Source organism: Arachis hypogaea, chromosome 17 (genome assembly GCF_003086295.3).
Source record: "Arachis hypogaea cultivar Tifrunner chromosome 17, arahy.Tifrunner.gnm2.J5K5, whole genome shotgun sequence".
NCBI classification, from domain to species: domain Eukaryota; kingdom Viridiplantae; phylum Streptophyta; class Magnoliopsida; order Fabales; family Fabaceae; genus Arachis; species Arachis hypogaea.
Window position 1 is genome coordinate 125,966,816 of NC_092052.1, and position 27,341 is coordinate 125,994,156.

General features: G+C 34.2%; 5 protein-coding genes across 8 annotated transcripts; 2 read left to right on the forward strand and 3 right to left on the reverse strand.

Moving 5' to 3' along the window:
• Nucleotides 1-3,198: 3,198 nt before the first annotated feature.
• On the reverse strand, nucleotides 3,199-5,909 carry LOC112766048 (BTB/POZ domain-containing protein At1g21780). The gene is made up of 4 exons (XM_025811901.3): nucleotides 5,634-5,909; nucleotides 5,405-5,550; nucleotides 4,463-4,578; nucleotides 3,199-3,935 (listed from the first exon to the last, which is right to left on the reverse strand). Exons 1-4 carry the CDS (start codon nucleotides 5,750-5,752, stop codon nucleotides 3,330-3,332), a joined length of 987 nt encoding a protein of 328 aa, XP_025667686.1. The 5' UTR covers nucleotides 5,753-5,909; the 3' UTR covers nucleotides 3,199-3,329.
• Nucleotides 5,910-10,724: 4,815 nt separating this feature from the next.
• LOC112765621 (phosphatidylinositol N-acetylglucosaminyltransferase subunit A) lies at nucleotides 10,725-15,283 on the reverse strand. 4 transcript variants are annotated; one of them, XR_003183852.3, is made up of 10 exons: nucleotides 15,146-15,283; nucleotides 14,577-15,057; nucleotides 13,874-14,446; nucleotides 13,383-13,537; nucleotides 13,093-13,183; nucleotides 12,813-12,929; nucleotides 12,621-12,724; nucleotides 12,091-12,181; nucleotides 11,748-12,000; nucleotides 10,725-11,149 (listed from the first exon to the last, which is right to left on the reverse strand). XR_003183852.3 is itself a non-coding variant. In XM_072223562.1 (9 exons), exons 2-9 carry the CDS (start codon nucleotides 14,691-14,693, stop codon nucleotides 11,920-11,922), a joined length of 1,329 nt encoding a protein of 442 aa, XP_072079663.1. In that variant the 5' UTR covers nucleotides 14,694-15,057; nucleotides 15,146-15,283; the 3' UTR covers nucleotides 11,435-11,919. The 4 variants fall into 4 exon arrangements, 1 of the variants encoding a protein (XP_072079663.1); XR_003815303.2 differs by lacking the exon at nucleotides 15,146-15,283 and having other exon boundaries at nucleotides 12,091-12,264; nucleotides 14,577-15,129; XM_072223562.1 differs by lacking the exon at nucleotides 10,725-11,149 and having other exon boundaries at nucleotides 11,435-12,000.
• A 46-nt stretch (nucleotides 15,284-15,329) lies between these two features.
• LOC112765622 (acetyltransferase At1g77540) lies at nucleotides 15,330-15,987 on the forward strand. The gene is made up of 2 exons (XM_025811511.2): nucleotides 15,330-15,602; nucleotides 15,727-15,987. The coding sequence occupies exons 1-2, from the start codon at nucleotides 15,330-15,332 to the stop codon at nucleotides 15,790-15,792; spliced, it is 339 nt and encodes a 112-aa protein (XP_025667296.1). The 3' UTR covers nucleotides 15,793-15,987.
• A 337-nt stretch (nucleotides 15,988-16,324) lies between these two features.
• On the reverse strand, nucleotides 16,325-20,913 carry LOC112765395 (F-box protein 7). The gene is made up of 11 exons (XM_025811298.3): nucleotides 20,332-20,913; nucleotides 19,982-20,068; nucleotides 19,780-19,892; nucleotides 19,169-19,285; nucleotides 18,988-19,084; nucleotides 18,760-18,833; nucleotides 18,182-18,235; nucleotides 17,988-18,089; nucleotides 17,761-17,819; nucleotides 17,042-17,252; nucleotides 16,325-16,737 (listed from the first exon to the last, which is right to left on the reverse strand). Exons 1-11 carry the CDS (start codon nucleotides 20,345-20,347, stop codon nucleotides 16,678-16,680), a joined length of 990 nt encoding a protein of 329 aa, XP_025667083.1. The 5' UTR covers nucleotides 20,348-20,913; the 3' UTR covers nucleotides 16,325-16,677.
• Nucleotides 20,914-23,653: 2,740 nt separating this feature from the next.
• LOC112763892 (uncharacterized) lies at nucleotides 23,654-25,547 on the forward strand. The gene is made up of 4 exons (XM_025809439.1): nucleotides 23,654-24,156; nucleotides 24,272-24,834; nucleotides 25,369-25,383; nucleotides 25,477-25,547. The coding sequence occupies exons 1-4, from the start codon at nucleotides 23,654-23,656 to the stop codon at nucleotides 25,545-25,547; spliced, it is 1,152 nt and encodes a 383-aa protein (XP_025665224.1).
• The last annotated feature ends 1,794 nt before the right edge of the window (nucleotides 25,548-27,341 follow it).

Consider the following 27,341-nt stretch of genomic DNA (forward strand, 5'->3'; position numbering starts at 1 on the left):
TTGCGCTTCTTTGGCTCTGGTTCGGGAGTAGGTCGGATGGAAGGGGGTGGCAGAGAGGAAGCAGAGGAAGAAATTACAATAGGTTGAGAAGGAGTCCCAACGTTCCGAGGAGGAGGAGGGGGAGAGACAACCATCCTAACACCTCCAGACCTGGCTCGAGACTTTGCCTTGGCTTCCTGAACCCTCTGGTAAGACTCTTGAGCGTTTTTCTTCGCCATCTCTGCAAAGACAAATTGGTAGCTAAAATCAGACAAAGTCGGTAAAAGAAATTGCAAGTCGAAAATAAGCAAGAAACACAAAAAGCTACCTAATTGTGACTGAACAAAGGTCGACGACCCCTGGAGAAATTTTTTAGTATCCAAGTATGGGGCCCTCCCCCACGCTTCTCGGAGGAACCCCACAATGGCTGCTTCTACCTCATTTAAGTCATCCAGACCATATTTCTCGCAAGGGGAGGCCTCCAGCCAATATAAAGGAAATCGGGGAGAAGAATGATCATCCAGGAAAAAGGGGTGGTGACCCTCTACAGCTTGCACTTTGAAAAAGTAGTTCTTGAAGTCATGAAAGGACTCGTCAAAAAGGGTAAAAAGTCTCCGACCTTGTATGGCTCGGAACGACACCCACTGTTGTTTATTGTTTAGCCCACTGAAGGGTTTTGTCATATGAAAAAGATGGAAAAAAATCTTTAAAGAAGTCGGGAACTCTAAAGCCTGGCTGACAAATTGATAAATTTTCAAAAAACCCCAAGAGTTGGGGTGAAGCTGGGTGGGAGCGACTCGACAGTGACGCAAAACAGATATCTCAAAATTCGAAAAAGGAAGAAAAACACCCAAACGGGTGATCATGCACTCATACATAAAGAAAAAATGAGGGGCCGCCTCATCGACTCTTCCAAAACAAACCCGGTCTTCAGGACCCGGGACTACCAATTCGTATTTTGGTTCGTCATCCTCAGAAGTACAAATTCTGTGATGAGTGCGAAGGTTGGTAATGAACTCAGAATCGACTGAGGGCTCCTCCCCTAAGACCGTGACATCAACCCAGTGAGAGAGAGCATCTACGGAAGCCATTTCTTTTTATAAAAAAGGGGTAACAAACCTACAAGGGGAAAAGAAAAATCACCAACACGGTCTCTAAAGGGAGGAGGATGCGAAACTAAAGTCTACAAATCAAAATTATCTACAAAGGCATATTAAAGAACTAACCTTTATCCGGAAATAAGGGTTGGAAGCAAAAGCCTTCGAAAACGCAAGAACGCAGCACGAACGAATGCAAGAAAAATTTGAAAGATTGCAGAAACGAAACAACGAAAGAGAGGGAAAATATTTATAAGAACGTTAGGGGCATAATGGTAAAATCGGGGCAATCATTAATAAAGATGCACCGTTACCAAGGCTATTAAATCCCTACGCACACCCCTAACAGACACGACGCTTGATTGGACGTAACTGTCAGAACCAAAAGGTCACGAAAAATCACGTCGGTTTTCAAACCATTACGTCGGTCCTCTCACAAATCGGCTATGACTCCGAGTTGAATACTCGAACCCAACTCTTAAAAATAAATTGGGCTCGAGTAGGGGCACTGTTCATACCCTGGCCCAATAAATAGGGCCCAGGATCCAAGCAAAGAAGCCCAACCCAAAGGGGTTGGCCCTCCCCCAGTACCAGCCTTCATCCCCAGAAGTCGGTACTGAACACGACCTGCTCCAGAGAAGTCGGATACGAGGGTTAGCTGGCAGATAACACTCAGTCGAATGAGTAACTGCCCCTAGAAACTCTCTAACCACTTCGTAGAGCCATATCTTAACCTCCCTAAGATATGGGAACGGTTATCCACCTAAAAAGGTGGCACTACTTCAGCGGTGGTTATTGGTTCACCACTATAAATACCCTGACATCCCTCAGGTATCACTAAGTCCCAATACATTCTCAACTTGCTCACACTCTTGCTAACTTAGGCATTGGAGTGTCATTGTAGGTACCACCCCCCATTCTTCCACACGCACAAGTCGGACGGAGGAACACCGAGTTTCAGGTGCACTCGATAGCCACCTCCCTCACGCGTTTGGGCCAACCAACGTCATCCGGCCCACTAATCTCTGGTTACCCACCGTAACAACCCTCAATTCTCTTTCATTTATCTATATTCATTCATTAATATTCATTTTAAGATAAACTATTTGAAAGATTAAATATATCATAATATGTCATATCATCATGTTTCACATCTAATTTTACCCATATATGATTACATTGTATCTTGATCATTTCTTTTAACTGCTTTTTTTTTATATATAAAAAGATAAAGTAAAACTTAATTTATTATTATTTTTTTTCTATTACATACCCAAGAATGAGGATTGATTCTTCCTTTAAAGGGAGAACCAATTTAAAAACATGAATCAAATTGCATCATATCACAAAATTTAGGCCTGTTTATTTTTATTCAAATATTTATATCGACAATTTAATTCCTATTATATATTGGTTGCATCTCTTAATTGATTATTTTTTTATAATTAAAATCCCTAATGATTATATTCTCATTTTTCTAATTTTATTTTATGACTAATTCTTTTTTTAAATAGATATATATAAAGAAAATGATTCAAATACTCGCACGAGAGTGAACCTCATCACCAAATTTTTCGCTCAATTTTACATATTCAAATATCTATACTTATAATATAAATATACAAAATATATTAGGTGATGAATATTTTTTATTTGTTTTACATTAGAATTAACACTCTAACCAACTCTCCACTTATAGCATTCTCATAAATCTAAAAGAAAATCAATAGGCACTTCTTTTTTGTTGGTGTGTTATTTTTTATTTCTTTAAATACCTTCTTATATATTAATTATATGTAGGATAACTAATTTAGTAGTTAACCTTTAACATACAAATAGCATAACTGTAATTAGAATATTAGTATTTGAATAACCAACAATTTTAAGGAGAATTGCCAACTACGCGTGCGATAAAACTGTTTCATTTAAGCATTTTATTTTTACCATTAGTTTCAACTTAAAATTAAGTTAATTTGATCATCATTTCTGCTAAGCAGATCTCTTGATTGTTCTCAATTAAAAATTTAGTAAATATTTTGAAAACTTGAAAATATTTGAATGTGAACAATGATAGCCATAGGAACTTCCAGAGTGATTAACGAAAAGTAGTGATAATCAACAATTTATATGAAAAACACCAACTATTAAATGATAAAGTAAAGGTAAAGAGCAAATATGATTATTGTATCACAATAATGAATAATCTACCATATTCACAAAGATTCATGGGGCAAATAGTTTTCCCATGTTAGTTTATACCGGTCTCCAAACTGTGAGCACTTCCTGAAACATCTCCATCATTAGCTCCCTATCAGCATGCTGAAAAAAGTTGTTTACTTCATCTCTAACATCATATATCTTTCCGAAGTCAAATAAGAAGGTCAAGCATCCTTTCTTTAACTTGTGTAATTGATAAAGCCAAGCTTCGTTGAGCCTCTCGAGAACATTTCCGGAGTTAAGATCTTCCAGCAGACTGTCTTCGCACACGTCTTTGAGACCGGTGATGTCATATTTATTGGCTGCTCCAAGCAATGCAAGCCGGTGTTTCCAGAAATCGTCTTGCTTGATTGTTCCATACAAGTATCTTAGAAGAGCCGTGCAAGATTCTAGCGACATGTCTTCTATATGGATAGTAGATGACTCTTTCTCCCTCAGGTTGTGATGAAACATACTCTGGAACACCGGCGAACTTGCAGACAAGATTGCCTTGTGAGCTCTCAATGTACCATCAGCTGTAATAATGGTTAGGTCAGCATGAATAGCATCATCAAGCATGCGTGAGAGGCAACTAAGAGTACTTTGAGATGCAATGGATTGCAATTTTCCCTCGGATGGCCATATAGAACTAGCTTCCCCACCCTGAGTTTAAAAGAAAAAGGACAGTGGTTAAGCAGCAGTAGTCCAGAACTACATCAAAGGTTAAGATCAATTCAAGCAATAGAGAATTAGATGATATGCTATGCAAGCAACTCAAACTAACTTCAGGGGTTGCTACTGATTTCAGATTTTAGAATGTCATATATATATATATATATATATATATATATATATATATATATATATATATATATATATATATATATATATCTTAAGGAAACCATCTGCTACTTATATATTAAGGTAGTGTTTGGCTCTTGTCTCATGACAGAAAGGATGAAGATAGTGGAAAGTTGTGCCTCTAGCGTGTGTTGTTTTTGCAGGTACAAAAATTAGTTTAAAAATCAATTCTCAAGACCTGTATCTCTATTATAGAATTACAGGTATTATCTTAAAGTTGTTTCAAGACACCACCTAAAGGGAAACCATTGTACTTCTAAAGAGAAAATATAATTGTTTAGGTACTCCAATATCAAATATTGTTAAACTATTCAGGGATAGGAACTCACATTCAGAGGGCATATCTTCAAGTCAAGAAATTCAACATCAATAATGAAGCGACCAACAAATGAAGTATCAACAGGCCAGACAAAGTCATCATATGTCCTAAGTATCCTTTCATGGACTGCAGCATCAAAAGCAAAAAGAAATAAGAATCAAGCTGTGTTACAACTTCATTGTGCAATCCTAAAACTGCTATTACAATCTCAAAAACACCTTGGTTACCACTTTGAGTTGCAATATGAAATTACCCTATTTCTTCTTGGAAAATAAAGTGGTAGAGAATAAGAAAGACATCAAAATCAAATGCAAACAAAACTAAGCCAGAGGACAACACTCATAACATGAGGCATAGATAAGGGCTTGGGAGAGTTTTGTGGTTGCCTTAGGCCGACTCAATTCCGATACGGACAAAATTTTAGTCATGCATTGCTAACTTCATTTATGGGCCAGAATAGGACTGAATTAAACACTGTTTATCTATGTGTTTCTGACTTTCCGGTCACATTAACAGTAAAGCAGTTCCAATTTGGGGTTAAATGCAACAAATTACTGCCTCTACTGAAATTTGTGGAATATTAGAATACAAAAATCAGGAACCTTTTATTTATAACACAAAAATAAAGTAATAAAGCGATAGTTTCTTCTAAGGAGGGTGATGATCTGGATTTATTATCTTCCAAGCTCACTACCAAACAAGTCCTGCTCCAAGAACAAAATCAAAGTTTATTGCACCTACTTCACTTTACAAATTTATACTACTCCCTGGAACCTATAGTTTAATCAATTTGCCCTATCTATATCTCCATGCAAATAACCAAAAAAGTTTAGCCCTTTTTCTTTATACCATTTTCACAAAACAAGAGGAACAGATATCATATGAGCCACATAATTAAGAGGCTGAAGTCAAGTCAATTACTTGGAAACTGTGTTATCGAGTGAGTACGTACCAGGGGAAATATAGAACCTGCGGGAAGAGCCAGCATTGGAAACACGAAGAATGAAACGAGCAACGGGTGGCTGCTCCTTGGAGACACGAGAAGGTTCTGGAAACAGGTGTATGTAGAGGTACCTGTTTCTCTCTATGGATAAGTACCTGATCAGCAAATGGATGAACTGATGATTACGATAATCACAGAGAGAACAGAAATGGTGATTAGGTTAGGTTAGAATAGATACCAATTCCAGATTCCGACCTTGAAAGGGTCAGATTTCTTGTAGGAACAAGGTCCGAAGTTATCGATTTTCCATTGAGCTAAGCGTGCAATTGTGTCAACCCTTGAATCCCCCATGGCCATGGCAAAAGGAGAAGACGAAGAAGAAGACTGAGTCTAAAGCAGTTTGACTTAGGGTGCTATGTTGGTTTACCTATCCCTATCTCTCTGTATATGATGATGAATTGAAAGAGACACAAATACTGTTTCACTCTCCTGAGTCCTCAGTCCTGAGTCACCTGAATGGCCTACGTGCCTCATATATATATATGGGATGAAATCTAAACCGATTTAATTTTTTTTTTTATCAAATATAGGAAGACTCGAACCCGCAACTTTTTAGATGAGTATGGGAGATTATGCCATTTGAATTATTACTCATTGGCAAACCGATTTAAATTTAACCGTTTATTCTATTTAATTTAAATTATAAATTGATTAAAATTATAATTTGATTTAACTTTTGCAAATTACATACATAGAATGGAATTTTAGATTTACTTTTCAAAATTCAATCTAATTAAAATTACACAATATGTTATAATAATATTATTTTATTATATTTATAATTTTATTTATAATATATTTAATTTATTATATATTTTTATATTATTTATATATTATTATTATTTAATATATATTTTTTGTTTAAAATAATTTTATTTATTTATTTATTTTAATTAATTTATATTTATATTTTTATTATTATTTATTATATAATTATTGATTATTTAAAATTTAATATCGAATTTTTTTTAAAAATTATTAAATTTAAATCGCACCATAAATAAAATTAATATTTGAGTTTAGTGAATTTTTTAATAAGTTAATCCAAAGTCCAAACGGCATCTCAAACCCCCTTGCAGCCCTGCTCCATAATATCTGAATAGACACTTGGCAGTAACTCAGATTAACTAACTTCACCTTGTTCCCAACCTCACAAGTTATTTTTATTTTAGTTTTCAACTCATTCACACACAAGAAACTTTTAAGTAATTTTTTTTAACCATCTGCGTACCAATATATCTCGTATTTATTTTATATTTATTTACTTTGATTTTAAATTAATTTTGTAATTGCAGTTAGATAATTGTATTACTTTAAATATTTTTTAATTAATAAATTGAAAATTATTTTTCTTATATAAATAAGATATATATATAGGAGTGAAAACTCATATATAATTAATTTCACATAAAATTGATAATTAAAAACTATTTTATAAAAATTTAATCAAATCAATTAAATAATTTAAAATTTTTAATTATCAATTTTACATAAAATTAATAACACGTATGAGTTTTCTCTATATATAAAACGTAGTATACAAATTAGAATGGTTGATGTTTAATGGTAGTCAATTATTAAAAGCAAAATAATCTCCTTTTGTTTCTTTTTTTTGGTCATACAAACACAGTCACACACACTAATCTCCTTTTGTTAAACAACAAGGTTGTGAGAACCAGATCGGTCAATAAACTGGTGAGGCAACTGATTTATTGGTTTAGTAGTTCGATCGGAGTTCAACCGAAATTCAACCGATTTAATTAAATATAAATAAAATTATTAAAAATTTAATATATAATTTTCAGTATTTAAATTTAATAATTTCTAAATCTAAAAATTTTAATATGAAAATAATTTTGAAGTTATACTAAAAGGTGTTATACCTCAAAAATAGACATTAACAGTTTTCTTAAAAATATTAACACGGGATACATTAAGATGCTCAGTAAAAACACACCAATAGAGATAATACATTCATAATAATTAAGACAGGATCTCTCCATTATTTAGAAACAAATAGTACCAATAAAAATAAAAAATTCTCTAAATTACATTCTCAACAATTACCTAATTCTAGAAATTTCTACCATACCAAGAGTGACTTTATCTAGCCAAAGAGAACACAACATACAAAGAGATTAACAAAAAAAATACTTCAAATGCAGGAACATGTCCGAGATTAACAAAAGAAAAAATACTTCAATGCAGGAACATATCTGTGAATGCCATGATGGATTGAATTGGGCGAGGGATTTATCATGGCTTCAGAATCCAAATCTAAAATCTAGAAATCCAAATTACAAATTACATCCAACAATTATAGCAAAATTCAAAATGATAACAATTCAGAACCCAGAACATTATATTAATTCATCCAGCATTCAAAATAAAAAATTATATTCAGCAAAATTCAATAGGGCTGAATTTTGAACTTATATAGTAAAATAAAAAATCCAGAGTTCTAAAATTGAACTTATATCAAATTTATATCCAGTAAAAGTTAGAATTACATGACGATTAATTCATATAATTAACAAAATAAAAAATTAAAAAGCAGAATAAGAACTCTGCATCAAGCCATCAATTCATATAATTAACAAAATACAAAAATTAACTGAACTTAAATCTAAACTAAATTCCTCACTGCAGCAACCAGCAATTCATACAGTTAATTAAAACCCAATAAAAAAAATTAATTGAAAAACCCAAGAACTCATTGCGGTTCACGGCGGCAGAACAGATGCCCGACTACGATGTTGACAGAAGCCGACGACAAGCCGACAACGCCGACACCAGAAGCTTCAAGACGACGACACTGCTGACAGCTTTGCTGTGGTGTGTCGTGTGTGTTCTTCTGAAGACCAGACGACGATGATACTAGACGCTTCAAACCACGAGGGTGGCAACCGCTGGTGGTCACTGGCTCACTGCCGGCGTCTATTGTGGTGTGGATGGTGGAGTCCCTCTGCTCGTTGGAGGAAAAGGAAAGTAGGGTTGAGGGAGGCGTGATGACAAATGAGTGATGAATGATTTGGGGGTGGGTTAGGTTAGTGGGTCGTGGATTTTGTTTTGTTTTTTTTTTTTTTTTTTTGCGTAAAAAAAGATGCCGTTTTAGGCTATTTTAAAAAATCGGAACTTCAAAAAATTCGTCCGGTTCGTCCGGTCTATCGGTTAACTACTGGTTTAACTAGTTTTTTGACCGATTTTTTATAGAGAGATTTTAGGGGTCAACCAGATCAGCTAGATGACTGATTCCCAGTTAATCCGGTTAAACTGACCGGTCCGATCCAGTTTTCAAAACCTTACTCAGTCGTCGCCTACATGAAAGAAAGCTGAAACAGATCAACAAATAACAAATTAAACAATATAGTCAAATTCTTCAATATCATAAAAGAATGCTATGCTAACAAAGAACCATCATATATATCAGTTTAAACTTGTGATTATTATAATGGATACAGGTATAATATGGGATTAGAATTGTAAATCAATTAATATAATATTCCTAGTGGGTATTAGTCAAAAACCAGTCAAATACCTTTGGGTGAATTCAAAATCTCTACGAGTTAATATATATAAATGTTTCTTTTACTAAGTATCAGAATATTTCTTTTTTATACTAAATGGATGTTCTTTTATATATTTTTCGATTTTTTTTGTATTGCATATGTGAATGTCTCTATTTCTTTAAAAATTTCATATTTTTTTAAATTTTATAGATATTTAATTATTTTTGCTAAAATATAATTGGATGTTTCTTTTGTTAAGTATTAGGATATTTTTTTTCATATTAAATGAATGTTTTTTTTTATAATTCTGTAATTGTATACTTTGCAGTCTCTTTAATCATCAAAACGACACCTAATATCGCAAAACGCAAAGAGCAACATCTGCAACAAAAAAACATGAAATAAAAATAAAAAATAAAATTTTATTATTTTCACTTTTTTTTTTATAAAATTTAAAAATAAAAAACACTAAAAATAAAATAAAAATAAAAAAGCAAAAGCGCATCCTTAGATTACTATCAATTGAACTCTACAAATCAAAGTCAACATTTTTCCTATACACTTGCTACTTGGATTGAAAACAGAACACCTAATCAAGTGTTTAAAGATCAATGAAACTCAATTGTTTCATCTTTCTTCAATCTTCATTGATTCAATTGAAGCATGGCGGCAACTGTGTCGAAGAGTGGTGGCTCCTCCTCGGAATCGGTATTGATATTCATGGGGACAGGCTGCTCCAGCACCATCCCCTGTCCGAGATGCCTCATCTCTCCCTCCCATCCTCCCTGTCACGTTTGCTTCCAATCACTCTCTCTCCCTCCCAACCGAAACGTGGAGCGCGTCATCGACGCACTGGAGCTTGCAGAGGCGCGTGATGAGGGAATCGAACGCGTTCTTGCGAGTGACGCCGCAGTTGAGGATGGATAGGGTTTGAAGGAGGTGGTTGAGGGAAGAGGAGAAGGTTTCGTCAGTGACGAAGTCGAGGGTGGACTTCGTGTTGAAACAGTTGTCTTGGATGCGTTTAATGAGGGCGTCGCGGAGAACATGAAAGTCGCCGGCGTTTCCAGTAGCATTGGTGAGAGAGAGAAGTCTGTGTGTGTGATTGTTGGAAGTGGGTAGGTTAATGTGAGAGAGAAGAGGAATGTTTTTATAGGTTTTAATTAGGTTTATTTAATTAATTTAAAATTTTTTAAATTTTAAATTTAAAAAATTTAAAATTAATTATTAATATAAATTAATGTGATTTTATTTAGTTTAATGTGATTTTGTTTAGTTTTTGAGTGATAACCTCTTGATTACATATACATTTCCTTTAATAAATATAAAAGGCTTCTATAACAATAATTTCTGTTACTTCCGCATTGAAGTTCAATGCATAGTTATTTCAAATTTTCTTACACAAAATACAATTATTATAGAGAAAGAAGTTGAACTTTTCTTCCAAAAAAACTTCACTTCTTTCATCTTCTTCTTCTTTCTTTCTTCTTCTTCTTCTTTCTTTTTCTTTTTTTTTTTTTTTTTTTTCTGAAATCAAGAAACAAAATCTTAAGCTACGCAAAGCAACGCTAGAGTCAAACTCATGTTTTGGTATCACAAAAGAGTAAAAGGCTTGAAGAGACCTAATTAATTCTTTATTTGGGAAGCAATTGAAGTGTTTGCATATGGAGTGTATATAGCTTTTATTATGTTTCGGTGATCTTTATGCACATGCTTCTCTTTTAGTTGCAGAAAAGAAAAGATACCATATAAATTTGAACATCTTTTGAGTCTGAATTTCTTGTTGCATGTTTAAATCAATACAGTATCACTTAAAAAGAAAAGAAGAGCTTTAAATTTATGTTTTCTGCTCTATTTATGATTCCATCTCAACAACCTTCACATTACAACTAGCAATTAGGGGAACCAAAATCAAAACAAGCAAAGACCCCTAGTTCCCACGTAATTTATGAATTTCAAGACTAATCCTAATCATTAGGGTAGAAGCTTTCAAGCTCAATAAACATAAGTCCAAACATCATTACCTACCTCATTCTCTCCCTCCAAGTCTCATTTTCCGAAGCCACAAAGCTATCAACACTTTTCTAGAGCGTTGGTACCCCAAGAGAAAGGTGGATGGCGAAACAGAGCGGCGGTGCAGCGACGACCCAAAGAGAAAGAAGAAGAGGCTGTGTGTGTTAATGGTGAACTGCAAAACCAAACTCAATGTCAAATTCAGATTAGAAATTTTTTTTTTTTATCTAAATTTGGATCTGATTCTGGTTCCAGATCTGAAACTGTTTAAATGGTTTGGATTAAAAAACTAAATTACAAAATCGATATAATTTGGTTGACTTCTTTTTATTTGATACTGATTTTTTTCAAATGATCTGGTCTGATTTGAGTATAAAATCCAAAATTTGGATCTTTTTGCCCAGCCCTAACAGTGTTATGAGCAAAAACAAAAAAGTGTAAGTTAACAGGTCAAGCCAAATTTGTAAAGCAATTTAGGCAGTCAATTAAACTAGCCCAATCAATAAGCATACATATAGAGTCAATAGAACTATCTCAAACATAATTTTCATTACATGGAAGAGAGGATCTTTCTTGTGGGACTATTTCCGAGGAACAAAAAACTGGAAGTCGCAAATTCTCGTGGAAGAAAGAACCTAAAGTCCTAAACTCTAAGCACCTCAGAAAAAATAAATAAATCGTGATTTCAATTCCAAAGACCAAATTGACATGTTTGATTACTAAACAAAGTAAATGCTAACACATTGACACTATGTCACTAACAAAGCTTCTACCTTGGCTCACTACAATCTAAATGGCAATCCACATGCTTCATGCCTCTGATTTCTGGTGCAGAAGCTGCCTAGTCCAGCGATGCAACGAAGCCAACTGAACAATAAAATATCCTCTTTGTATTCTGCATTGCAGACTAGACAGTAATGAAAATTCAGTATCACAATACACGTTTCATTCGGTTTCTTGCAATGTCTCTTTGTTGGAGATGTGTGGAAGAGTTAAATCTGGCATCTCCTCAATGTCTTCTGCAGGCTAATAAAGTAGAAATGCAAGTAGTATGCTTATAGGCTAAAAACATAAATAAGCTAAAAATGGCAAGCATATCTAAGGCCACTAGCTTACCTGCCATAGTTCCAATAGCCGCCAAAACAAAAAATCAACTATCATAACCAGGAAGAACAGCTTGCCTGCCCACACTCCGCAATAAAGGTATCTAACAGAACAGAGACTATCAGTTTCTACTAGAACTAGCCCCTTCATTCCTTAAGTAGGCTTTGATATCCAATTGACATCAATCTTTGAATGGAAGAGAAAAATCCAGAAATAATAATCAGCTTCATGTTCTGTTTCTTAATTTAGTAATCCAAAAAACTGTCCGCATAGCAAGAATAAATATAATAGTGTAGATACTAAATGAAAAACCTAGAATAAATATAATAGTGTAGATACTAAATGAAAAACCTAATGATTCCCTTGCTTTGCCAGCTACCAACCCAACTAAACTATGTTAGAAGCAGAACAAGTAATTTTATCCTCAAGTAATCAACAAATCACATAAAAAGAATAAAAACCAGATTTCCCTTTACAACTTTAAAGTGAAAAGTATACAATACCATTACAATCAAATTCAACATATAATGTTAAGAATGTACCGTGAGACCCGTTCAAGTAGATTTTGATTGGGGCACTTCAAAGCACGATCATATACAATTTCAGTCCTTTTGGCAACATCATGCCAGTTATAGAGTTCCCTCATCTACAAAAAGGAAAAAAAGAAAAAAAATTAAAAAAGAACTAGTTTTTACCAATTGAATCAAGGGACATATCCCTCAAACAACAAGCACCCGGTGGTGCATGACTTGTGGATCGACTTTTGGCAGCATTGATATTGCCCTTTCAATTGCAAGCACCATATCACCAGGATCAGGTTCTGCCAAAATGATCATGTCATCTGGTAAAACCTATACAGCAAAGAAGTGAATCCATATCAATCCTTGCAAGACAGCATTCCAAAATTGTGGAATTGGAAAGAAACAGATTTTTGTAAGAAAAATTAAACTAATTAAAGAATAAAGAGCATTTATTCTCATACTGAACAGGTAAAAGAAGGAAAGTTGCACCCACCTCAGGAACTCCTCCAACACGTGTGCTAACTGTTAACAATCCACAACTAGCAGCCTCTAATATGGCTATACAGAAAGCTTCAGTTAACGAACTGAAATAATTCAAACATTATTAATGATTGACAATAGATATGGATTGTAAAATGACCTGAATGTTGAAGCTCTCAAAATGAAAATAACATAAGCTTCCAACATTGCTTGAATTCCAAAATTAGACAACATGGTGACATGTACAAATTCTAATATCATCATTGGAAAGCTTAAAAGGAGGAAAATATAAGGAAGCTGAACCTGTTTAAGAAGATGTGTCCTGATATTAGAACAGATCGGACTTGTGCATGTGGCACGGCTCCCAACATTTCAACTCGATCTTGAAGAGAATGTTTTTCTCTCATCTCCTCCAACCTAACACGCTTAGGTCCATCACCTCCAACAATGAAACGAACCTACAATTCCAATTATCATCAGAAAGCAATGTGCAAACTCCTTGGGAATGCTGTGGCCTCTCAAAGAGGTTCTATAGGTACTTCACATATTTAACATCCCACTACAGCTTTGAAAAGCAGCATTTAGACTTTTACACAAAAGCAATATAACTTATACAGAGCAATAGGGCAAGAACCATAGAGAAATTGAACCAAACAAACATTGCAATTTGAAGTACGGCAGAGAAAGGTCAAACCATTCCCACAAGGGACCTTAGCATGGAATTACACTCAAAATATGTCATGCAAGAAAAACCAAAAATATTTTTCCTTTTTTTTTTTCAATCATCTACTCACATTGGGATGCAGACGGCATACATCTGGAATGACTTCAACAAGCAAATCTGCTCCCTTGCGATAAACCAACCGGCTAATAACAACAATAACAATCTCCGAGCGGCTCGGCTGCACCACCGCTGGCTTGAACATTGCAGTGTCCACAGCATTAGGTATAACAAAAACCTTCTCCGGGGGCAGCCCCGACCGCAGCACTGTATTCTCCTTGCTCGTATGCGAAACACATATGGCCTGACTCACATCAGCCAATGTAAACTGCAAGACCTTGTTCATATGTATGCTTCCAGCATCCGAAAATCCATAGAGAGAATGATCCGTGAATACAACCCTGTACCCCATGGTTCTAGAATGCATGAGAGTTTCATGACAGAGAGTGGAAAATGCTTGATGTCCATGGACAATAGTGATTCTTTCTCGAATGAGAATGGTTCTAATAATGGGGAGTGAGGGAAATAAGGTTGGGAATGAATTCTGCATAACAAAAGGCCTCCACGGAACATAGTAAGCTTTCAAACCACCAGTCATGTATCTAACCCCAGATCGGTTTCCATATGCATGAGTTACAACCACTACCTGAATTCGATAATACTCGTATCATATATTTTTCTTTTAATTCATAGAAATTACGAAAAAGAAATTAACAGCATAAGCAGAAAATCATTAACTAACAAATTGATTGAATTACAGAGAATGTGATTATGACCTTGTGGCCTAGCTTGAGTAAGCACTGAGAGAGATAATAGATGTGGTTCTCGACGCCACCAAAGTTGGGATAGAAAAAATCAGAGACCATCATGATTCTGTGCTTTTTTCTATCCATTGATTAACCTGCGAGGCCAGTCTTGACACTCGTTCGTTGGCCCAATCATAGAGTTTTTCATCCAACGGGGGATATAATTTATTTCATTTGGGCCTTGCTAGCGAATAAACACACGAGCCACCAGACCTGACACGGCGAATCCATCTCTCTAGCGAATCTCGCCGGGAACAGCGCCTCATCGAGACTTGCGGAGAACGCGAAGTCGAACGCACCGTCGATGAACGGCCGCGAACTAGTGGCTGGCGCCGGCGGAGACGCAGGGAACCTTAGAAGAGAGGAGAAGCAGCGGTTGGAGGCAGAGGAAGAAGGTGAGGCTGCGGAGATCTAGGGTGAAAAATGAGGGTGTTTAACTTAATCTCCTCTCCTACAATAAACAATGAGTAACGCCCGAGTCAGCAAACCACAGCCACCATGAACTTTGAAGAGTGATTGAATTAATAAACTACTCTCACCTAAAAGTACTTGAACCTCATACCCAAGCTCAAAGTTGTTTTTCGACAAGTTCAACTTTCTTTACGTGGGCCAACAGTGAATATGGAAGGCCCAATGTGAAATATGGCCCATGATGTTGCGTAGTCGTTTGTTTCCATCCAGCGAGTGGCGAGAGAGGGCGTGGAGTTGAGTGTAAACGAAATAATGGCAACGAAATCGGAATCGGAAGGTAGCGGCGGTGGGAAGGTAGTTCCTGTGATCGTGTGGAACGAAGGGCTTAGAAGGTTCGAGACGGAAGACAAGGAGGCTTACGTGGAGTATGTGCTCAGAGATAACGGTAACGTCATGGATTTGATCCACACCTTTGTGCCTTCTTCAAAGAGGGGGCTCGGTTTAGCTTCCCACCTTTGCGTCGCTGCTTTCCAACACGCTAAGTCCCACTCGTTATCCATCATCCCTACCTGTTCCTATGTCTCTGTGAGTTCAATCTTCCTCAATTTCATTCCTTTAATTCCACAAGTATAGCAATTGTTCAACCTATTTTTCATGTTACCCAAAAAAATTAAGGTAAATAATTGACAAGATGTGTTGGCTCTGGCAGGAGACATTTCTTCCGCGGAATCCATCTTGGAATTCTGTCCTGTACAATGGAGCTGGAAAAATATAGCATCTAAGCTTAACAGTTACGCAAGCATCTTGCTCGTACTAGTTCTACCATTCGAAACTATGCTTCTAACAGTGCATTTTGCTGTATTAAATAAATATAATAACCTTTGAGAATGAACTCTCTGTTGGTAACTGATAAGTATACTATATTTGTAATAAATCTGCAACAAGTATGCTCTTATTATGTTGCTTTGTATCCGGTGTCCATGATTCATAATATCATAATTTATAATTTTATTATACTAAGTATGCACTAAAAATCTGTATATAAAATATCTAATTTTTTATAAAAGGTTTTTATTATGCACTGTAAATAAAATGGATTTTTTTTTATTATTTTACTATGTCAATTGTCAACTTTGATTATTCTAATATTTAATTATTTAATTAAAATATATTAATGTATATAAATATGTTCAAAAATATTGTCCGTTGATTTTCATTTAGTGCTACCTTTTGGTTAAGATGTGCATAAATGCAAAATACTTGCGCCATTTAAAAAAAATTGCACGGCTCATCTACAAAAAACTCCGTAAATCAAAATCATACCCATTATAATCTTTTCCACATAGCTATTCCTGTTAAGTTTCTTTTAACTCTCATAAAAAGCAGCTATGATCTAGGGAAGAGTCTACAACTGAATCCATGTTTCGTGGTGCATTACAATTATTCTTCGTGTTCTGTACAAACCGGTATTTTAAGGGTAATAACATTCCATATAAGTGCATAAAGCAGAACAAAAGTATCATTCCACAGCGCAGATCAAGAATCAATCCCTCAGACCCTGACCATTGTCATCATATGTACATATAAATTCCCATAACCTTAGCATTGGAACAAAAGGAATATTTACAAATGAACCAAGCCTGTTATGCAGCAGCACCATTCAACCAGGTACATAATAATCCATTTTTTCCACAGGAAGATTGAACACTGATGTCTCCACCTATACAAAAAAGAAAAATATTAAGGTGTAATCACTAATCAGATTTCTGAGAGCAAGGTGTCCTAACATTTATGTTAACATTCTCCTCTATCAAGAGAAAAAGTAATTTTAAGAAATATAAGTAATTAATGTGTATTCTTAACAAGGAGAGGCCTTATTTTAACAGCTAAGCGATAAAAACTTCAGGTTTTAATATTCGGACAAACAAAGTGGGAGGCAGGGGTTCAATATTAATATTTTACTCAACTGGTAACTCAAGCCTGAAAATCAATGGGCAAAAAAAGTTACAGAAAAAAGAAGTTACCTGGTCAAATGGAACAAAGACAAAAGGAGTCATGCCCCTCTTATGTGAGACTGCAGGCACATCTGGGTTGTGTGTTTCATCATCCCGCCATCCTTCAACTACACCAAGAATGTCCTCCTCGGGTGCACTTGCCTCACTATTGTTCACACCACTGGTGACAAGTGAAATCAAATCCATCCGATTGTTGGCCCCTGGAGTTGTTCCTCTAACTCTACATCATAGGTAGATCCACAAAAGAAAGTTGATTGAAAACAGGAAGTAAACCTCTCATTATTAGGAAATAAGTTCCAAGGGAATTTAAAATTATCAGGGAAAATGCAAAATACAAAAGCAGCATACTTCTCTTCCTCTAAAAACAAGATAATTTTCAAAGAATTTCTACACTCAATTCTGTTTACTATTCAATCCTTACCGCAAAGGATACTACTTTTTCTAGCTTATTTGAGATAAGATGTGGGAGTGAAGCAAGTTGAGGCAACTGTTTAAGTGGCATCAATTATGGATCAACGAACTCAAGAATCAAAACAACTTTCAGATTATCGAAGTTAAAAATTTCTCTGAACTCACCATCTCATCCCCCACCATTTGAAGATGATTTAACGAATATTTAATCTAATCTCTTTCCTAGCAATAACCCGCATGTAATAGTGCATCAAATTCATTAATGGTAACACAAATTTTCAATAACAAGTTATTAAGGTTAAGGCCTTATAAAATACCTCAAGCGAATTCTCAAGACAGTAGGTCGCATGCCTGGATACAAGACAGCAGCTTCAACCTGCAATGGTAGTTTCAATTGAAATTTGACTCAACATCTATGTAAAGAAATATGGCTATTATGTAAAACTTACTAGAAGGAAAGAAAATGTTTACTCCTTAAAAAGCAATAGAGATTAAAGAGCAGGAAAAACTAAATTACATAGTTTGGCAAAAATTACAACTTCACCTTGTCATCTGACAATGTGTAGTGGCCACCAAAAACAGAGTCTACTTTAGATGATCGAAAGTTCATGAACTTCACCACATCCTTGATCTTTTGAGAAGAATTCTAGACAACACAATATTAACATCTAAGGCAATTAGATGTAATAGAAGCCGAAAACATATATTCAACTACATTCAGACATCATGAATCACAACCTTATAAAGAAATCGTCCAGAAGGGAAAAATCTCATGTACCGGAAATAGCAGACCTGCAGAGGATACAAACAATTATTATGAAAACGTAAATATGCAAATACAGAAAACACCAAACAAAATTTACTTACAGGTTCCTAATACAAAGTCCTTATTCTTATACAAAAACTCTAGGACAACATATAGGCTTAAAGCCACCTAACAAGTTCCGGAGTTTCATGGACTAACAAGAAGGTAATATCTTAGGCTTATAGTATATTGCCCTTTAACTCTTAAGAAGGCTTACAATAGGACAACAGTAGGATCCTATGCTAGGATTTATAAAACCACAAAATACATGAGAGTAGTGGTTCAACGTTCAAGACCATTTAAATTACTGATGGAGCAAATTTTCTAAGAATGGTACAGAACTTCTAGTTTGTTTATGACTAGGCACACTTCTGAAGAATTAGTCCCAGAAGCCATAAATAAGAAATAGTTCAAATAATTCATGCTACTTAATAGCAAGGTAATAAAGATTAACAATAGCAATAATCATAATGCACATTTCCTAGCAACACACAGAGATATAAATGCATACCAGATGAACTGGATTAGTAATTTTCCACTCTGCAACTCCGGCTCGAATGTAGGTATTTCTACTCACATAAATACCTGACATGTGGAAGCATAAGAAGAAGGCACCAGTTTGATTACATTAAAATGCAAGGGAAGAGAAAAAAAAAATACCGAACCATCACATGTTTCCAATTAATATAATGAAAGGAGCAGGCAATAAGGTTACCCAATAAGAGATTGTTGTTCTTACCATCAGTTCGCAACCTTGGTCGTGAGAGCCACATTTTACGCCATGAGCCATCATATTTTGATTGAAGAATCCTATAGTTTTCTACCACTCCAGAGAGCTTCATAAAGGAGACTCCAAAATTAGAACTTAAGATATTTATGTGCAGTCAAACCTCCACATTCAAAAGCTCTAGCAAGTTTACCTGCCAAGCCTTCAAGCATGCAACGCGCCAAAAAACAGGGTTACGAATTGTGTACCTCCATTTTCGACACACACAAGATGCCTTTCCCAAGTCATATGGAGTCATTCGAGCAAAGACCTATAAATATACATTCAATATATCTATTTCTGAGAGTGTTTTCTTGTATGTAACTACAGAACTTTCAGCATAGGAATATCCATTCATCTAACGGCTCAAAAATCACTGAATAGACCTTAAAGAGATATCGACATATGTCCTGATAAGTTAAAGATCTATGTTATTCATACTATGGTTCTTATTTTAAGAATAGTTTCTACTCCCAATTCTAAAGGCTGTACCACGAAGAACAATGCAAAAACATCATATTAACTTAGAAATTTAGTTTTCTAAAGTGTCAAATGTGGGTGTGCAGGAAATGATTTCAAGAATATGAAAATGATTCTTCTTAGGATTGCAATATATGGCAGACCGGGGAGACTATCTGTGAAGTTTCTCTCTCTTTTTTTTTTTTTTTTTTTTTTTTTGTGGTCACATTTCGATTTCCCCAATCAATAAAATTTTCATCTAGCCAACGACTGAAGACAAACTATAACTTGATGATGTGACACTACCTCAAAAAGCAGCTCATCTGGTAAGCATTGATGAATGAGTGCAGATTCCACATAAGGCTTTCTACTTGCACTTCCAAATGGCGCCACAGGTCTCACATTAACTCCATAAAGATCTGAAACAAACACATAGAAATATTAAAAATCATAAATTTAAAGAATAAAAAACGGGTAAGGGGAAACATAATAGCAGCTTCGGACATACCAAGCCATGGCCTCCTCGTAATAAAGTAATCAACAGTCCTCAACCTCAAAACTGACTCAAGTTCAGAAGGAACTGATAACGCAAAATCTGCACCATAAAAAAAATCATACAGTTAAATATTCATTGTATATCAAATCATCAACAACACCGACTCAGATAAGCTCAAGATTAATCACAAAGCAATTGATTTCAATTGAATGGCCATTCAGCTGGAGAATTGATCTTAAATTCTTAATTAATAAAAAATTAGGATAAATACATATCAACATCAATAAAAACTGTTGACAAAAAAGAATATTGAGAAATCCAGAAGATGAGGCGCGAAGTGGAGAGAGAGAAGAGAAGTGTACCTGAACTTGAGGCCATAGAAACATGAGAGTGAGGACGATTCCACGAATTTGTGAAGAAGGGCGAAATGAGAAGAAAAAGAAACGATAAGAGAAGTTACGAGAAACAAAAAATAAAGAGAGAGTAGGCTGAGAATCTTCGAAGGATTAATTGAACCGACGAACCCAAAACGACGGCGTATGGATGATTAGCAAAGTAAGTACGCGCCTTAACACGTTGGCGGTCCCAAATATTAAGACAACTAAACACATCTGGCAGTTAAAACCTTCTTAAGACCAATTATATTGGATTCCCCTCTTTTTTCCTCTCTCAAAAACAGAATTTACATTTTCTTTTTTGGGCCAATAAAACGAATACAACGCAGATTGCGACCACATACATTCATTATCCTTTAAAAACGCCGTAACTATTGATTAAAGACAAACACTTGAATAAAATTTTGATCCGCCACGAATTGGTAATTTTGCAATAGATCCATCTTTCACTAATGCTCTCTAGTTCTCCTCTTCTATTTCTAATGTATTATTTTGTGTTTTTTAAATGCTGATTAAAGAAATTCGTCCAATCCGAACCGACTCTAACTTATTTGGATCGGGTTGAGTAAAATATTTTAATAACCCAAACTGAATCGAATCTTATTGTTTTTGGTTGGTTTGGTTCATGATTTGCTGAAAAACTTGAACAAAAGCGTTACGTTCACATGAAAACTTCAAAATTATGGATTCACTATCTCACATTCTCACCCATTGAAGTGCCTAAGAAATTGGTCACTCTACTCGACAAAAATACCAGATTTTTGTCCAAAGCGATTTGGGTGTTTCCTAACTTTTTTATACTATTTTTTCTCATATATTTTTAAAATAAATCCAGTGTGTTTTGAAAAAAGAGTGAGAAGATGGGCTCAAGGACATCTGGAACATAATTGAACGTTATTATGTTTTTGGTCATGGAACTTACATTTTTATCAACCAATAAAAAGAAATCTAATATTCATCCAAGAACAATGCCTACTTTTATCATCCAACTTTTAACATATTAGGCTTGATGGTGGCCCAAATATGCATTTCTGCCCCAGAGACTTGGATCTCAGTAACATCAACATGTGGCCCAATTAGCCTTTTCAAACAGAAAATTATTTGTTTTCGGCAAAGGTATTTGCTTTTTTGACAGCCACACCAGGATTGATTCCCAGCAATAAATAACCCACTTACGAAAAATCTTTTTCTTCCCATGATAAAAAGAAAAAAAAAAAAGAAGATTATTTTTCTTCCGAAGCTTGCAAAAGAATAAAAATTAAAGCTCTTACTTTTAAAACCGGAATAATATCTATATGGAAAATAAAAAGAGGATCGGATCCTTAGCTTATTGCTTTCTGACTTGCTGTGTCACCACATAAATAAACCGAAAAGAAATAGGGAAAAAATGTTTTCTACCTAGCAATATTTGATTCTTTGCCTTAAATTAATTCAAGTGCTATATATATGTGGATATCTCAGATTCTCAGCATTGCAAATCAATAATCAAATTTCGTGTTTTTTTTTTCTACAGTACCCTCTATCCTAGTAACCTTTGTCCTGACAAGTTAAAGACTAATCCGTCGTGAATTAGAGCTCTATTTAAGAATTTGTCGCTGACCAATGAGTTGCTGCATGTACAAGGCGTAATTCAAATTTCCGACACTTGGTTACGCGAATTACTGAGCTAACTAGTACTATCAGAACCGAACTGACCCGCTCGATAGAACCGAAAACCCGGTAAACTGATAACAAAGCCGGTTAGGATGAGTTAGCTGACCGGATAAAGAAGAGAATTGGCGAGACCCGATTTGAACCAGCCGGATTTAACGAAAACCGAAGAACTGGTGGGATTGAAAAAATTCAGACCGGTTCGAACTCTAATTTTTTTTGTTTTTTCTTCAAGTGAAACGGAGCCGTTTCAATTATTTAAACAAAAAAAAGAACTGAAAGCTTGAAAGAAACCCAAGCTCGAAGCCTCCCAGTGTTCCCAGACCCAAACCCATTCTCTTTTCCTTTCCCAAACTCTAAACGGCTGAGACCTGAAATTGAGAGAAACCCGTTCAGCCCTTGTCATCCTCACCGTGCTCGCAGTCTCGCTCTCGCACCACCCGACCACAGCCAGCACCACCTCCACCGAACGGTGCGACGTCGTCAGCTATTGCTACTCAGAGTCCTCGTCTCGGTGGCCCCTGAGTATCTTGGGTCGTCGCCTCCTATCCTGTGCAGCTATGTGTCCGTCGTTGTCCTCTTTTTGCCGGTTCAGTCGTCCAATCATCCCTGTCGTCGTCGTCAGCGTCGTGCTCCTTCTCCGGTCACCCTCTTCTCTGCTGGCGGTGCATCAGCCATAAGGTATGTATTTTTATTTTTTTAAGTTATTTAGTATTTCAAATTTTCAATAATTTAGTACTTTTGTTAGAATTAATTGACTAATGATGTTGATTATCTATGTTGATTATATTTGGTTGATTATAAGTGTATAACTTGTTGATTTCTGTTTGATTTCTGTTAGATTGTTCAGTTTGTTGTTTTATGTTGTTGGTGTAATATATTATTGATTATAGTGTAATATATTCTTGCTATATGTAATATATTGTTGTTATATTTAGTTGATGTTGTATATTATTCTTAATAGATTATTGTTGTATATTGTTCCTGTAGATTAGGAATTTAGGATGGTTTCATCAAATATACTAACAGAAACACCAACTTCCTAGGAACAAGGATCAACTCCTGATGGAATAATTAGAACCCAAAAAAATAGCAATAGAGAAAAAACTTATCCTGCATGGGGCCATTGTAAACAAGTTGTGAATAAAGGAAAAACTGTTCTGTTATGTATTTATTGTGAGAAGCTTATTAGGGGTGGAGGAATTAACCGGGTTAAGTATCATTTGGCTGGAAAAGGTAGAAATATTGAGGCATGTCGAAAGGTGCCAGCTGTAGTGAGACACCAATTCAATCAAAAGATTGAAGATCTTGGAACCAAGAAAAGGAAAACTCAAGAAGAATATGCAGAAAGTTATAATTCTTGTGATGAAATTGAAAGAGAATTTGATGAGATTGAACGTAATGAGATGTGACAACAACAAAAATCAAGGCTTCCAGCACCTGTCTCTAGAAAATGAAAACAACTCAAGGGATTACAATCTTTTTTTTTCCATCGGCAGCAACACCTGGAGCTCAACCAACTATCAAAAGTGTTCTCCAAAGCAAAGAAATTGTGGAGAAGTGTGATATTGCTATTGCGAGACGGATGATGGATGCCTCTGTGCTATTTAATGCGATTAATTCAGTTTATTATTAGACAATGATTGATGCTATTGCAAACATAGGTGCAGGGTATAAAGGGCCAAATTATGGAAGAGTTCGTGGATATTTGTTGAGTAAATTGGTTGAAGATGTAAAGAAAATGATTGAAGATTATCATGATATTTGGAAACAAACTGGATATACTATCATGGTCGATGGATGGATTGATCGTTGTAGGCATACTTTAATTAATTTATTGGTTTATTACCCTAAAGGAACTGCTTTTCTAAAGTCATTTGATGCTTCTCATGTCTTGAAAATTGCTGATGCTTTGTTTAAGTTGCTTAGTGATGTTGTATTATTTGTTGGTCCTGAGAATGTTGTACATGTAGTGACGGATAATGTTGCAAATTACGTTGCTATTGGAAGGTTGTTGGAATCAGAGTTTCCTAGATTGTATTGGTCTCTTTATGCAGTACACTGTGTTAATTTGATGTTTCAGGATATTGGAAAGTTAGAGGAAGTGAGTGAAACTATATCACAAGTTTCAATGATTACGAGGTATATCTATAATCATTGCCATCCTTTGTACTTGATGAGAAAGTTCACAGGGCAGACGAGAAATACTTCGTCCAGCTCCAACTTGGTTTGCCACTAATTTCATTGCTTTGCAAAGTATTTTAGCTCAAAAGGATGCATTGAGAGCAATGGTGACATCTAGAGAATGGACGAGCTCAGCTTACTCTAAAGAAGCCAAAGCTAAAAAGTTTGTGGATCAAGTCTTAGATTCTAAATTTTGGAATCAATGCACTGATATTGTTAAGCTTACTCAGCAACATGTTCGTGTATTGCGTATTGTGGATAGTGAAAATAGAGCTGCAATAGATTTTCTTTATCAAGCCATTTATAAGGTTAGGAAAGATATGGTGAAGAGGTTTCAAAAAAGAAAGACGGTTGTTGATCCTTATTTGAAGATTTTAGCTACACATTGGGATTCAGAACTTCGAAAAAACCTTCATGCTGCTGGTTATTGGTTAAATCCATCTTTTCGATTTAATACTGGAGAATTTGAAAAGAACAAGCAAACAACTTCTGGCCTACTAGATGTTATTGAGAGATATACTTACGGTGATGCATATTTGAGTTCTAAATTGACAAGTGAGATGAGAATATTTAACAATGCTGAACAATACTTTGGAAGACAATCTACAATACGTGAGCGAAGCACAGTGATGTCTGGTAAATTTTTTATTAAAATTAGTCTTTTATGATTCTGATATATTTATGATTTGATTTTTATGATTGTAATATATTATTTCCTTTTTATGTTAAGATCAATAGTGAAAATCTTATGGATGTGGAGTATTAAACTTGCAAAAGTTAGTTATTCGTGTTTTGAGTAAAAGTTGTAGTTCTTCAGGTTGTGAGCGTAACTGGAGCATTTTTAAACACATTCACTCAAAGAAAAAGAAACGGTTAGATCATAAAAAACTTAATGATTTTTTTTATGTTTATTATAACTTAAGGGTACAACAAAGGTACTTTTTTATTATTCTTTCTTAAAGGTATTATTTTAAATTTTTAGTCATAATAAGAATAATCAAGTTAATTGACAATATAGAAATCGAATGAGAAAGCAATGCTATAATCCATTTTGTCTTGATGCATTTGAGGATCATTCGGAATGAATAATGGAAGATTCCCCACCATTTTTAACTCTTGAAGAATTTGATGCTTTACAGAATGATCTTACAAATATGTCTCTTTAATCAGCTTTAGATGATTTGGGTATGTTTTTGTTAGGGATGATTTTGTAATGCTTTAACCAAATATTTTGCCTTATTATTGATTATGATTTGTGAAACATTATTGAAATGATAGATCAATTGAATCTGAAAGATGATCGAAATGATGATGAAGCTAATAATAATTCTATGAAAAATACAAATTAGAATGTAGCTCTAGATTTGTCAGATGAAGAAAGATATCCAGACTTTGAAATTACTCTTTGGATATAATCCATAGATTGTTATTTTTATTGTGTTAAATTGATATACTAATGTAATAGTACTAACAAATTTTATGTTTATTTTCGTATTACTTATTTTTAGAATTTGAGACTTAATGTTTATTAAAATGTTATTGAAAATATGTATTTTAAAATTTTATTTTTAAGTTTTTGGCTATTTTATATGTTTTACTTATGTGGGACCGAGTTAACCAGTTGAACCAGTAACCCAGTGACCCAATAGTATGATCGGTTCGATTACAGATTCGATTTTAACAACTATAAAACTAGCCACTAGACCATTCCAACTTAATTATCAAATATCGTGTTTAGTTGTTATTTTATATATATAAGAAAAAACTATAAAATTTTAAATTAATTATCTCATTCTTTACAAATGAAATATCAACCACTACGTTTATTTCAACTTAATTAAGAAGTACGAACAATGATACGAATATGGAATACAATACGACATAAAACACGTGGATATAGAGATTTTAATTTTTCATAAGACACCGGGACATAGCATATATAAAAAATATATAGTTTTTTTTAAAACAAATTATATAATTTTTAATATTTTATTGATATTAAAATATAAATTAATATGTTAACTATATTTTAAATATATTTTTAATTATATAAAGTACTTAATGTAATTTTTTGTGTTAATAAATATAATATATACTATTTTTACACTTATTTAAATAATATAGATTAAAAATAAAATTAGACATAACTGACACGTAATAATATTTAAATATAAAATATGTTCAAAAAATTATTTTTTATTAAAATATAATTCGTAACAAAAAATATATATGCCAAATGAGTATTATATTTAAAATATATCTGACACATAACACAATAATTATCAAAGTGTTTGTAATTTATAGATTTCAATTTTCAACCTAGATAGTTGGCCGTCCACAATGTTTATATTTTTCTGTTTTTGTAATGAATAAATAAAAAGGAGTGACATTTGTTTCTCTAGAAAAGGTTGGAGTGAAAAGGGGGGAAAGGAAAGTTGAATATATTTTTCGTGGAAGTTGAGAAATGAATCTAATGAAATTAAAATTGGAAACGAAGGATCTCAATCACCGACTACCTAGTGCAATGTAATGTAATGTGGTATGAAACGAAACTATCTCAATGGGAATCATAAAAAGTAGCCGGACCTTTGCTCCTCTTAGCTACCCTTAAGTGCTTTATTTGTTCCGAGATTTATGGATCGGATTCGATCTGTATATTTGTTGTGTTTATTTGAATTTGATTAAAAAATTATAGATATAGATTCGATTTGTAAAATTATCAGATGTAATAAAATTGGATTGCACATTTTATGTAAGTATCTGCATATCCATAAAAATAAAGAAATAAATAAGTAAATATTTTTTTATATTTTATTTTAACTAATAATTATTATATATGTTGTATTTAATTTATTATTTAAAAAATGTATATTTAATATTATTTTAAGAATAAACATATTTAAAAAAATAGAAAAAAGGAATTTTATTGATATTTTTTAATAAAAATATTTTTTAAAAATATTTTTGTATTTTGTGGATATATCTGATATCTAATCTTCGATCCGATCCGATCGAATCCAAACTAAAAAATTACAAATATTATATCTAATCCGATCTGATAATTTTAGTGTAGATCAAATCGAAATTTTGACCATATCTAATCCGATTCGATTCGCGTTGATCCCTATTTATTTGATGTCTTA